Source organism: Acinonyx jubatus, chromosome D1 (assembly GCF_027475565.1).
Source record: "Acinonyx jubatus isolate Ajub_Pintada_27869175 chromosome D1, VMU_Ajub_asm_v1.0, whole genome shotgun sequence".
NCBI classification, from domain to species: domain Eukaryota; kingdom Metazoa; phylum Chordata; class Mammalia; order Carnivora; family Felidae; genus Acinonyx; species Acinonyx jubatus.
Genome location: NC_069390.1, coordinates 55,663,849 through 55,677,672, shown reverse-complemented (window position 1 = coordinate 55,677,672; position 13,824 = coordinate 55,663,849). Strand labels below are relative to the sequence as shown.

The following is a 13,824-nucleotide window of genomic DNA, read 5'->3' as shown; positions in this document are numbered from 1 at the left end:
CAGAGACCGGCATGGAAGAGGACATGGACTTGGACAAAGATGTGTGGGGACGCTGGTAGACAGGGACGCAAACACACTGCAGACACTGCAGACGGGAACAAAGGCATGGGTGGAGTGGGACGGCACTCACATCCTCCATGCCCTCGATGTGAGCCTCAATCTCCTGCAGCACACGGGCATGTCGCTCTGCCTCCTCGGCACTCCGCACACCCTTGTTGATGCGTTCAGCCACCTGTTTGATGTTCCGCTGAGCATCCAGCAGGAGCGGGTGGTCTGGGTGGTCCTCAGGTGTGTGCTTCAGGAGGTCCTGGGGTAGGAATGAGGACCAGACCCCTGCTTAGCTGCCCCTGTCAGGCCCTGGGGCCCACACCGACTGCTGGACTCGGAGGGACTATAGGTGGATTCCAGAGAGGACTTATTTTCCTACCCAACCCCTGGGGACTCTGATGCCAGGCTCGACCAAGTGGGGGCCTCAGAGCCCCCTGCATCCTCCAGGCCTTGCCTCCCTGCCCACGGACCCCATGCTCACCTTCACCAGAAGCTCATAGCGTGGGATCCGCTGTACAGGCTTGATCATGAGGTCAGATAATGCCTGCTTCTCCTTGTTCTCACGCATGCTTTGCTGAAACCAGAAACAAGGTGGATGGGTACCCAGGTGAGGAATGTCATGCAAAGAAGGGAATGTCCAGGGATGGGTCCCCAGCCAGCCCCTCCAGGCCAGCCCAAGAGCAAAGGCTGACCCACATACTAAGGCTGTGGTGCCCAGGCTGGGAGCTCTTGGGCAATCCCCCACCAAAGCTAGTCCATGAGGAGGGTCATGTCCATCCCCCTGAGCTAGCCCACAGTACCTCCAAGAACTTTAGAAAGGCAGGCCTCGCCTCCTTGGCCACACGCACGGCATCCTTTGCATTGAGAAAGTTATCAATGTAGGCAGAATAGATGTTGACCAGGACGTCTTTGGAGAACTGTGGGCGAAGAGGCAGGCTGTGGACCTTCAAGGTATCTCTTATTCCACCTCACCCTGTCCTGGTTTCCAATGATTCACAAGCCAACATCCTTTCCCTCCAACTGGACATAATATGGTCTCTAAGGGCTTGGGCATTTGCTCCTACGTCGTGTGTACATGTTGTAGGTGCGACTGGTCAGGTGTGTACATATACCTGCACACACATGTGTGCATTACCTATGGTTTGCGTGTCATGGATGTACATATGCCTAGATGTGTCCTGCCAGGACACCACACCAGGTTCTCCCATTTCTAACTGGGCATTTCCATCCTTGGTCTCCAACCCCACCAAGTCCAGCCAGGCAGGTCTCCTTCCTCACTGTCCTCTGAGTGACACAGACTCATTCCAGCTGCTTGGCCTTTGCTTATGTAATTCCCTTCACCAGAATGCCCTTCCTGTACCCAAATCTCACCCACCCTCAGCGTTAAGCTCCAACTGTGCCTCCTCCAGGAAGCACTCCCTGCCCTGATTAGGGCTCTTCCTGGAACTATACCTGGCCTCTGGCCTCCCTTGATCTCCCAGGACAAGTCTCCTCTCTGCAAAGAGATAGGTACACCCATTCCATCCAGTAAAGCCCTGCTCAGGGCAGGCACACAACTGGTGGCTAATACCCACTGGCCAGATGACAGCTGGGCTAAATGTGAAAGTTCTTGGTCAGAAGCCCTGGCTAGGAGTTGGGACATCCCAGTTCCTGTCTCAGCTGCACCATGGATGGACTAGGTGACCTGTGGTGGTATTTGTTTCTGGCCCCTCTGGGCCTACAAATCCCTGTGTCACTGAGGTGCTGACTGTCCTCCTCCCCAACCCCGGGTGTACTACAGGGCACAGGCTGAAGCAACCTGGAGAGGAAGACAGCCCCTAGCCCCTAGCCCCTACCCCCTACCCCATCCTGGCACAGAGCATTCTTTGCTGACCCCTCCCTGGGGCCAGGGCTTCTGCTCCAGTCAGACCCTGGTCAGCATCACAGTCCAGACAGCGGAGGAACCTGGTGACACTGAGGGTAGTGATAGCCTAGAGATGTCAGCACTCAACTGGGGTCCCATCACTGCTGGGCCAAGGTTCCTGCCACATCAGTTCCAGGTCAGCAGGCACCTTCTAAGACCTTCTTAGGCACAGGCCCACCCACATCATCACAAACACATGAAAAAACACCCACATCTTATAAAAATAGGTAATATATTTTTTTTGTTAGTACAATTCTTGGAAGGATTTTTACAATTTTGCTTTTGAAATTATTTTGCTCTGAATAACCATTTAGTTTGTGTTTGGCTACGATTTATCAGTCATCATCATGCATTCTTAGGAATTCTGGCAAAATAACAAAATGTAACTTAAGTTTTTTCAAATGTAAGTTAGTATAAATGAATACTAAATTTAACAATGAAAGAAAATGGCATGTTATGGTTTTATAGACATTGAATCAAATGTTTATTAGTTTTACTTTTTTCTAAGTTTATTTATTTATTTTGAGAGAGAGAGAGAGAGAGAGTAAGCCGGGCGGGGGGGGGGGGGGGGGGCGGTGCAGAGAGAGAATCCTACATTGGGATTCAAACTGAAGAACCGTGACATCATGACCTGAGCCAAAATTTAGGGCTGCATGCTTTACCAACTGAGCCACCCGGGTGTGCCTATCAGCTTTGCTTTTACAGTTCTTTTTGAATTTTGAAGCTAGTACCTTTTCTAAGGTCCCAATCACTATTGTAGGATTCTGAAAAGCTCCCAGGCAGAAGTCTGCTTGTGGTGAAAGGGAGCACAGGGTGGGGTAGAGTGTGGACGCTGGAGCCATATTTCCTGGAGTTGAATCCTCCACCACTTACTAACTGTGACTTTGATTGGTCACTTTTATCTATGCCACAGAGTCAACTTTGAACTCGAGGGAATAACTGCACCTTTATCTTACACTTATGGATATACGTAACATATTTAAACTTTTATTTTTAAGTAGGCTCTATGCCCAATGTGGGGCTCAAACTTATGACCCTGAGATCGAGAGTCCCATGCTCTACCGACTGAACCAGCCAGGAGCCCCCTATAACATATTTAGAATAATGGCTAGCACCTAGGTGCCAAGTAGTTAGCTATTCCTATTAAAATGCCTGATGGAAAAAAGGGCTAGTTACAGTGAGGGTTGAGGTCAATATCAGCATCCACTGGAGGTCTGAATCAGTGTCAGCACCAATTCAGGTGCTGTAACCAGAGTTGGGTCCAGGATCAGAATCAGTATCTGGATGGGGTTGGGGTCCATGCCAGAGTCCAGCCAAGCTCTGGGGTTGGGCAGTGTCTAGATTCAGGTCAACCCGGAGGCTGCAGTCAGTGCCAGTGTCTGCTCAAGTTCTGGTATTGGATTTGGGATCAGGGTCAGTGTTCAGATGGAGTGGGTGTGGGTGAGGGGTCCATGGCAGCAGCAGCCCCTTCCAGGAGGGGCCCAAGCTTGTGAGCACTGCCGCATGGGTAGCAGGGCCACTCACCGACTGGACAAGCAGGTCTCCCACCTTCTGCTGGGCATGCCAGGTCTGCACACAGTGCCGCACCTGCTCTAGGAACTGCTCATGGTGCTCCAGGAGCTCAGGGATCTGGTCGAAGATCTCGTCCACCAGCGACGGGTCACACAGCAAGGAGTTCTCTGGCTGCTTTAGTGGCTGCATGTAGCCCTGGGGGACCCACAGGGTCAGTACAAGTACCCTCAGAGGGATGACAGCCCAACCCACCAGTACAGGTGCAAAGGAAATCTCCTGGGTCTATAACTCAGTGGCCATGCCTCCTGGATCTTCCTCATTAGACTCAGAGCTCTAGGAGGGAGACAGGAAGACCTATCCCCATGCCCCTCACTGTGCAGCCCAGGGCCTGACATAAGATGGGGGTAAGTAGGCTCAGGAAAGTTAGCTGGATGCATGAACAAACAGAGCTTGGAGTGAGGAAAGCAAGAAGACTGGGCTCCTGAGAGACCCCCACACACCAACTCAGCAAATATTTTATTGAGCACTCACTATGTGCCAGGCACCGTTCTAAGAACTGGGAGACAGCAGTGAACAAGGAAGACCAAATTCCCTGCCCTAACAGAGCTTACAATCTAGTCAGATCAAACACACAAATAAAAGAAATAAACAAAAATAAACCACATTTCATAAACTCTTTAAGGAATTTCTGCCAATTATTATATGCCATCTATTATAGGATGAACTTGGATTTCAGAGATGTTAAAAGGTGAAGAATGCATCTTAGAATCAATTACATGTAGAAAGTCAAAAACGAGAAGTGCTGCCGGGAAAATGAAGCAAGGAGAGGCATGGGAGGCCTTTAGTGCCACTATCTGAGCACGTTCTCACAGTTTTCAGATCTACCAGTCAGTCTGATTAAAACTATTTTTCACCTCAAATCAGTGGTATTTCCTGAGAATGCACAGCCCTGCTTAGCAGCTGGCATGCTCATGGAGAGGTCGCCCTCTACTGGCCCAAACTATCACTACAAACCAAAGAACTGAGGATGCTTGAAGAAGTAATGCAATGTTGCAGTAAAATTTATATTAAACATTAAAAAAAAATTGGCTTGTTTTATAAAACAGCCCTGAAAAACTAAAGCTCAACAGAATCCTCTAGTCTGGTTGGGCATTCTTTTTTTTTTTAATTTTTTTTTTAACATTTATTTATTATTGAGAGACACAGAGAGAGCATGAGCTGGGGAGGGGCAGAGAGAGAGGGAGACACAGAATCTGAAGCAGGCTCCAGGCTCCGAGCTGTTAGCACAGAGCCCGACGTGGGGCTCGAACCCACACACCGCGAGATCATGACCTGAGCTGAAGTCAGCCACCTAACTGACTGAGCCACCCAGGTGCCCCCTGGTTGGGCATTCTTAAAAGGTCAGGAGGTGATGGTGAGGAGGCAGGCAGGCTGCCTCCCTCTTACAGCTCCTAGGCCAGTCTGAGCCAGGGCCTTCTCTGTGGCAGGGGCTGTTGCCCCACAAGGAGAGGAGCTAAGCCGCTCATGTCCGGATCCTAGTGCCCCACACAGAAGCAGGCACACGGTGGGAGGAAAGAATAAACTGATACAGATGCTCCTAGGAGCCAACACCTGCACCCACTCATCACGTACTTGCTGAGCAACTACTGAGTGTCCGGACTTCTAAGCACCAGACAGCCCTGAGGGCAGACAAAAGTCCCTGTGCTTGTGGAGCTAACACTTCAGTGGAGGGAGGCAGAAAATAAGCACCATAAATAACCAAATTATTACACAGGATGTCAGAAGGCAGTAAGTATTGTGAGGGAAACAAGACAGGGGCAGGAGTGCTGGGAGAAGGGGGCTGGGTCAGGGAAAGTGGGGTTTGTTAGCTGGGAATTTGGGGGTTAAAGAAAGACTCAAAGGGTGAGGGTGACACTGAAGAAAGATTTAATCTTAAGACTTGGGTTCAAATCCCATCTCCTTCTGGCTATTACCCTTGGTGTTTAACTTCTTCATTTTAAACTCCTGGCCTATACCCAAAACTTATGTCACATAGTGTGTCAACTATACTTCAATTACAAAAAAGAAAAGAAAAGAAGAAAAAAAAAAGAGGCCCCTGACCTGCAGGAACAATACCAATCAATTTGGGGGGCAGTGGTCACTGCGAGAGAACAGTAGGGCTGTGGAATCCAATCTCAGTTTGAATTGAATACCACCTATGCTCAGGCAGTGCAGACTAGCTGGTGAGAGAAAGCGCCCTACAGTCAGGGTGTCAGGGATTCAACCCAGGCTATGGCACTTCCTGGCTCTCTGACCTTGAACAATTACTATACTTCTCTGTGTCTCAAGTTCATCCTCTGTAAAATGAGGGTTATAATGAGATTTATATGATTTAAGTTATGTAAAGTGCACATATTAAGCACTCAATACATGTCAGCTCTTAATATCACTACTTGTTGGTGTCCCACAGAAATCCTTAGGCTCAAAGCTAATCCCCAACGTGCTGGTATTTGGAGGTGGGGTCTTCGGGAGGTGAGCAGGTCATGTGGGTGGAGCCCTCATGAATGGTATTTGCGCCCTTATAAAAGAGGCCCCAGAGAGCTCCCTTGGCCCTTTCACCATGGAGGACACAGTGAAAAGATGGCCATCTATGACTATGAACCAAGAAGCAGGTCCTCACCAGACACCAAATCTGCTAGCACCTTGATCTTGGACTTCCCAGCCTCCAAAACTTTGAAAACTGAATCTGTATTTGTTTAAGCCACTCAGTCTACGGAATTTTTGTTCTAGCAGCCCAAATGGACTAGAATACCACTTAAGAGACGGATGACCCTGGGCAGGTTTCTTAATCTCTCTGAGCCTTCATTTCCTCCTATGAAGAGGGAGTTATGATATCTACCTCACAACGCTAATGCAAGGATTAAATGTGATTTTATACACACACACTCACACGTACACACACAGATTTGCCAGGCAGTATGCTAAACTATACACGCATCTTTCTTGTAATCTGCACTCAAGGTAGGTACTATTATTATTCCCACTCTGCAGACAAGGAAGCTGAAGCAGAGACTGGTTATGTAACCTGCTCCAGGTCACATGGCTGGGTAAGAGGTAGTGCCAGGTCTGAACACTGATGGCCTGGCTTGGACCTCAGTCCTTCCTTCCGACACACCAGGGCTGCCTTGAGTGACAGTCCTTGGGTTCAGCTGACACTCTCCTGACCATCTCCATCCCTGGCCATGAACACTCTCAATTTGGCCTCCTCAGAACTACCCTCCCTTGGCTCTTCCACCTGCAGGTTCCACAAGCCTCCGTGCACGGCCAGGAGATTTGAAGGCAGCGAGGCATACCCAAGCCCCGTCGGCTTCCTGTCTGTGAACAAGGCATGAGCAGCCTCATTACCTTTTAATCTTTGCACTGGGACATGGGTATGATTAGTCACGTTTTGTACACAAAAACACCAAGGCTCAGAGAAGCGAGTGATTAGGCTAGCATCACCCAGCAGGGAAGCAAGTGACTCAAACTCTGGACTGCTTGACCCCAATGCCTTTAGCTCCTACCTAAAGGACAACAAAGGACCCCACCCCCTGCCAGACTCCTGCGTGACTATGGCCGCCTGGCAGTCAGGGGCACCCTCTTAAAGATAGCATTCTGGTTGTGTCCCTTCTGTGACTTCCATGTGCTTACAATAAAGCCCAGCTCTTCTGCAGCAGCCACAGTGACCACCTGTCCACCGCTAACCGCTCTGGGTTTCTTCCAGCCCCCTGGCCTTTGTTCCTGCTGTACCCTCTGCCAGAATGATTCCCTCCGGGCTCTCCCCCTACTTAGCTCTTAACTACCTTCAAGTCTCAGCTAAATACCCCAACCTCAGAGAAGCCCTCCCTGGCCTCTGACACCAGGGCAGGCCCCCATTCTGTGTTCTCATCTTTCTGTGCACTTTTTTTTTTTAACATATAAAAGCAATGTATTTTTTGTGTGGCAAAACGTACATCATAAAATTTGCCATTTTAATCATTTTTAAATGTACAGCTTGGTATACTCACATTAAATACATTCATGCGGTTGTGGAAGCATCATCACCATCCATCTCCAGAACTTTCTACTCTTCCCCAACCACAACTATATACCCATTAAACATGAACTCCCCACTTCCTCTCTCCCAGCTCCTGGCAACCACTGTTCTGTTTCTCTCTCTATGAATTTGACTACTCTAGGTCCCTTGTGTAAGTGGAATCATACAGTTTTTGCCCTTTTGTGACTGGTTTATTTCATTTAGCATAACGTTCCAAAGGTTCATCCAGATTGTGGTGTGTGTCAAAATTTCTTTCTGGATGAACAATATTCAGTTTTTCCAGACACACTTTCCATGCGTTTTTGCACCCTCATTTGTCCTCACATATGGTTTGTCAGTCCAGGAGACAGGACCTGATCACTCATGCTCACTGCCGAACCCTCACAAAGAACACTACCTGCACCCGGAAGATGCTTGTTGCAGATTTGTGGAGTAAACGAATGAACACTCTGGATGTTTCCAGGGCTCTACCTTCGACCCTTTGCTCTCACTCTACTTAGGTGGCTTGAGTAAATTTGTCCTCAACAGTGCCTACCAGGCCCTACTTCAGCTCAGATCCAGGTTCTCTGTCCTGGGCCTCAGACCCTCATATGAATCCTGGCTCCAGGCCCTTCCCACATCTGAACCTGAACTTGCCATCTTGCCCCACCTTTCACAGGTGGAGTTCCTATAGTGCTTCAGTCACCCAGACTGGGAGCCCAGGTCTCATCCTGGGCTTCCCCACCTTGCCCCTCACAACCAACCACTTACCATGCCTGGCCTGACCACTCCACTTCCTGAATGTCTGTCCCCAACTCTCCCTCCCTGTTGCCTCTGCCTGGGTCCTGGCCTCTCCTCCCCCACCCACCTTCAGTGGCCTTGGCCTCCTCTTCCGCTGCCCACCTTCCTAGGAATCAGAAAGATGTTGTAAAGTATGAGTCAGGCTATATGCCGCCCCTGCTCAAAGCCCTTCACTGATTCTCCAGGGCCCCTGGTAGAGCCCAAACCTTCTTCCTGGTATGCAAGGTCCTTACCATATGGCCCCTGCTGGCTCCCCCAGCATCACCATAGGACCAACCCTCTGTGCTCTGTGCCAGCCACATGGACCTCCAAAAGTGCAGGCCTCTCCTACTCAACTCTGCACAAGCTGTTCCTGCTGCTGAGAAGACAGGTCAGGAAGAAGCTAGTACCTCCTCCAGGGAAAATTCCCTGACCCCATGCCTCACAGGTGCTCTCTCAATGCTTTCACAGTGACCATATACTCAGCTATGTCCCCGACAGGACTATGAGCTCCTGTGGCAGTGGCTTGTCTCTCTTATTCGCCCCTGTGCTGCCTACACCTGGAACAGGACCTGGCACACAACAGGTGCTCAACATTTTATTCCATTCAACAAATATTTTCCCAATCAATGAACAAAATGGAAGGAGGTACACTGGGGGTGGGTCACAGATCTAAGCTCAGGCACCAGGGCTGCCAGAGGTAGGTGGCAGAACAGTAAAAGGAGGGAGCACCTGCCCTGGGGTGGCCTGGTCTAGTCTTATTAAGACCCCTCTAAGATCTCTCCTGCCCTGGAGGGGGGGCTTCCTCCTCTGGGGCAGTCACATGAGAGGGGTTCTCCATGGAAGGGTGATGTGTCCCAGGGTCATTCCTCTCTTCTCTAGCCTCCATCCCCTGTCCACAAAGTGGGTTTGTTTCCATATGTTTGACAGCCTCCTAGACTCAGAATGGCCACTCTCAGGGGCCTGGACCAGCCTCAAGCCTCACCTGCATCAGGGTTCGCAGCGACTCCACGTATGACTGCTCTGTGTCCAGCAGGGTCATGGTCACGTGCTTCCGCATGTCCTTGGGGGACAGAAAACAGAGGGTGAGCAGTGCCTTGTTCCCCTCAGACCCCGCCACCTGCAGTCACGTAGACCCAGAGAACCTATCCACATCCTCTTCCTGGCCTTCAGGGCCTGCCTTCCCACCATCCAGGACTGTTGGCTGTTACCCCAAATCACCATAGACCTCCACTCTGTCAGGTCTTTGCTCAGATGTTCCCTGTGCAGGGAGGGCCCTCTCCCTGCATCTCAAACTCCTTCCTTTCCAGAGTATGCCCCTCAATCCTTCACCACCACCCCCATAACTGTTGGCAGACCTGGTTATCTACTGTTTACTTCATGGTTTTCCACTGGGCTCCTGGAAAGGACCCAAAACAATCAATAACTCTCACATTTGCAAAGGAAGATGCCTCCAGCCTACCCCCCCCCTCCAGCTGCCAACTCTAAAAACCCCACCTTCAGGATCCATGCTGTGGGGTCAGACCCTACTAGGTTGGGCTTCAAACCACCCCTGAGCATGGAAACTGTGACCTCCTGCCACAGATGAAGAAAAGATGGCTCAGAAAGGTGAAGTCGGTGCCAAAGGTCACAGAGCCAGGTGGGGGTAGGGTTCACCCACTCTCAGACAAGGCTAGATCCCAGGTCTCTTCGTAAAAAAAGGTTAACTGAGCTCTACTCCACACCAAGCACTGCTCTAAGCATTATACATTATTTCATCCTTCTGACCACCCTGTGAGATAGATAGATGTTATTCTTCTTCCCATTTTAAGGATGGGGAAAAGGAGCCCCAGAAACTAATGCCTCCATCCAAGAATCTGATGATCTACAGTACAGAGTCCCTAAGGGGTTGCCCAGAATCTGCACCCACACCTCCAGGGATAGGGTGTGCATCCCTGACAGGGCGGTCCCTATTCAATGGGAAGGCTTTGCTAGAAGCCAGACACAGGATGCTTTCTCTGTGTTCAATTCCCTGAGACCCAGCTTACCTATTGTCCTTTGCCGCCACTTACTATACCTCTGGCCCACTCCTCCAGGAAGTCTTCCCAGATGGTACCAGCTCTAACAGCTTCCCTTCCTGGTGAGGGATTCCACTCCAGGTCACCTCTAAGTCCCTGGAGTGGTTCTGAGCAAGGCCTCCTCTGGGCCCCAGATCTCTGGGGCTTATTCTCCCCTCCCCACGCTCCCCCCAAGCCTTAGCTCAACTTAGCCAGGACATCTGTCTGGACCCTGTCTCAGTCTCCAGCCATCAAGGCTTGTTGGGTTTGAGTGTATATTCTTTGCATGTGGCAATGGAAGTTAGGTGTCCATGTCTGTGGTATCCCTCCACTCCCCATCCCTGGAGCCTCTCATGGTAGGGACTCAACCAGTGGAGCTGCCCTGGTCACTGCTCTGCACAGGGTCTATGTTTGCTGAGTAGACCCAAGCCCAAGGCCTGTTCGCCTTGCCTGATCCAGCCCCTGCTCACCCCTCTGCTCATGGTATGCCTCTCCTCCCTCTGACCCTCTCCCTTTGACCCAGGGACTTGGGGTCAGGTCTTTCCCCAAACCTGTCAACAATAAGACACTCAGAAAAGTAGACCCCAGTGCTAGGAAATTAGGGTTGGGAGGTGTGAATGACTCCCCATTGAGGGAGGGGAGGAGACTGGCTCTGCTCCATTCTGACCAGCTGCAGACTCTGTTTGGTGAGAAGACACTGGGCCCTGCCGTAGAGCCTCCAGCCCTCAGATCATCTATCCTCAGTGATTTGAAGGCGTTTAGAACACCTGGGCAGCTTCCAGTGGGAGGGAAGACCAGCTGGGCTCACCTTAGGATGGAGAGTTTGGGAGAGCATCAAGGACCAGAAGGGCCCCCCAAGAAAAAGCCCAGATGCTCAATCTTCCCATTGTGCCTCAGGGCCATCTCAGCATTTCACTGATATGATCTCATTTCCACCTCACACTCACAGCTCTGCATCACAGGTGTCATCATCTCTACTTTACAAGTGAGGAAGTCAAGTCAGAGAGGTGACTGGACTTGCCCAAAGTCACACAGCCACTGACCAACAGAGTGAGGACCCAAGTCTCTTTAGCCATCTCAAGCTCAGTCTGAGGGCCCAAGCACCCAGAGTTCTCACCCAGACTGACTGGCTAGCCATGGGACACAGGGTCCCAGCCATACCTTTACTAGCTGTGTGACCTTGGGCCATCTAACTGCCTTGGGTTTTCACATTCTCCTCTATGAAATGGAAGGAATAAAGCCTCCCTCCCAGTACTGTGAAAGCAAAGAGCTGGGAAGCAGGGTAGCTCTCTCCACATACACTGGGTCTTCAATTCCCAGCTGGACAGGGAGTTCCCTTAGAGTAGAATCAGACCAGGCTCGGCCCTCCCCCCTCAGGTTCCCTGGACCTGGCCCTGCTATGCCCAGTGGTGAGGGTCATGGGCAGCGAGGCCTCCTGAGGGAGGCAGGGTTGGTGCTGGGCCTGATGGGCCCAGAGGGCTGGGGTAACTCACACAGGGAGGCTGACGCTGCAACACCCGCCCTTCCCAGCCTCCTCCCTGCTTGAAAGCACAGTGGCTTGTCACTCAGCTGTCAGGTAGAGGCATAGAAAATAAGGCCAGCTCTCTGTCACTGCATGGAGTGCCCTTCTGCACGTGCCCAGACACGGGTGTGAGTGTATGTGGGGGTGGGGGAGCCAGGAGAAGCAAGAGACAGGCAATGCAGCTGTCAACCAGATCAGCGGGCCCACCTGTTCTGGGCGGGACAACCCTGTAGGCCTAGCCTCCCCCAGAGCCCGTCACCCCTCAACAGCTCCATCCCTAGACCTTCACTATATGGAGCACTGAAGTGGGAGGGAGGATGGGGGGGCTAAAGGGATACAGCAGGAAGACAGAGGGGGGGGCCTCTCCTACCAGTAAGATTGGGACATGCTGACCCAAAGCTTAAAACCCTATATACACAGCATGAAGACAGAGACACACATACACAGAAGAAGCTGTGAAGGCCAGACACTCCGCAAAGAGACGAAAAAGAAATGCAGCCAAGCCACCTAGCTGAGAACCAGGGCCTTCGGCCCAAAGATGTGAGGTGGTGGGGAGAAACACACCACAGCACAGGGAGCGGGGGGCGGGGGAGGGGGGAACAGAACCATAGCCTCCACTGGAGCCCAGAAGAGCAGGATAATCAGAATCCAGGCCCAGAGAAACACACAAAGGCATGGAAAAAGCCCCTGGAAGCCTCTCCCTCCCTGTCCCCTGGAGGAGAAAAGCACTGAGCCAGGAATGGGGACACCACAGCATGACACCCCCAAGGCCCAGCGGGTCCAGTGGCAGGGAGAGAATGGCAAGGGGGGGGGGGGGAGCAAAATTGGCTATCCTCAACTTCCCATCCCCCCAGCACGTATATACACCTGGGGACTGCAACAGGCCTGCAGGAAAGAGGCTGGTAAAACCTTCCCTTCCTGAGCCTGTGAACCCAGGATACCTCTGGAGACAGTCTCTGCCTACAGGCTGATCCATATCAGGCACTAAGTACCACTAGGCCTTGCTGAGACTGGATCTCAGGGTACAGGCCTCTCACCCCAGTTGAGTTTGCCAGCCCTTCTGCCATTCCAAGCTTGCATTCTGGTGGCACCAAACCTCAGCGCCCTGCCAGCCATACCACCCCTGCCATGGCTCCTCATACCTTCAATCTCCCTGCCCCCATCACTAGTCTCTGAGCCCCCAGGCCCGTGGCCACGCAGCTGGTGTGCCTGATCCGAGTTCCCAGTCCTGCGCTCTCAGTAGGACCCATGTCTCCCTCAGGCCCAGATCCGCTGAGTTCTAGGTTTCAGCCCAGGTCCCTGGCTGTCTCTTCCCCTCCCCCTACCTGGGCCTCCCCAGGCTCCTCAGCGTCAGCACCGCTGCTCCTGGCGGGCTCCCCGGAGGCGGTGGCCGGGCCCAGATCGCGCATATCTTCCAGCGCGATGGTGAACTGGGCCAGGGTCTTCACCATCTGAAGCATGCGGCCGGGCCGCCGCCAGGGCGGAGATGCCGGGGCGGCGGGGGACGACGGGCCCCCTCTCTCCCACCGTCACTCCCTCCCGGGGCTCAGCCCCGCCGCAGCGGCTATCGCGGTGTCAGTTCCAGCGTAGATCTGAGAGCGAAAACTCGGGCGGCGGCGCTGTTGCCTCCTCTGCTCAGCGAGTGCGCCCAGCGAGCCAGGAGCGCTTGGCGCCGCTGGCGCGGGGGAGGGGAGCGGAGGGGAGTCCCCGCCCTCGCCCACCCTGCTCCGCCCACCCTCTCAGAGCCGCCCAGTCTCCCCCAGCACGCAGCGGGCGGCCCGACCTCGCCCCCGCAGCTCCCCCACGCAGCGGCCCCCCTTTGCGGACCCATCCCCCTCTGAGGACGTAGGTCGGCGCACACCAGTCGACAAAGGCAAGTACACTGAGACATGCACGTTTTGTCCACACCTGTACCCACGCAGGCACACACAGGGGCATGCACGGATCTATACAGAAGAAGCCCATGTACATAGAAACTTGCCCTCCCGCC

At 52.4% G+C, this 13,824-nt stretch overlaps 1 protein-coding gene across 1 annotated transcript in view; it reads right to left on the bottom strand.

Moving 5' to 3' along the window:
- Positions 1-13,824, bottom strand: part of ARHGEF17 (Rho guanine nucleotide exchange factor 17) — a 58,136-nt gene that overhangs the window by 10,524 nt on the left and 33,788 nt on the right. Inside the window, exons 2-6 of the mRNA XM_027039783.2 lie at positions 9,262-9,339; positions 3,476-3,658; positions 849-965; positions 530-622; positions 131-307 (exon numbers count right to left, since the gene is read on the bottom strand). Of these exons, the coding sequence (XP_026895584.1) occupies positions 131-307; positions 530-622; positions 849-965; positions 3,476-3,658; positions 9,262-9,339 (648 nt within the window). The remainder of the gene's footprint in view (positions 1-130; positions 308-529; positions 623-848; positions 966-3,475; positions 3,659-9,261; positions 9,340-13,824) is intronic.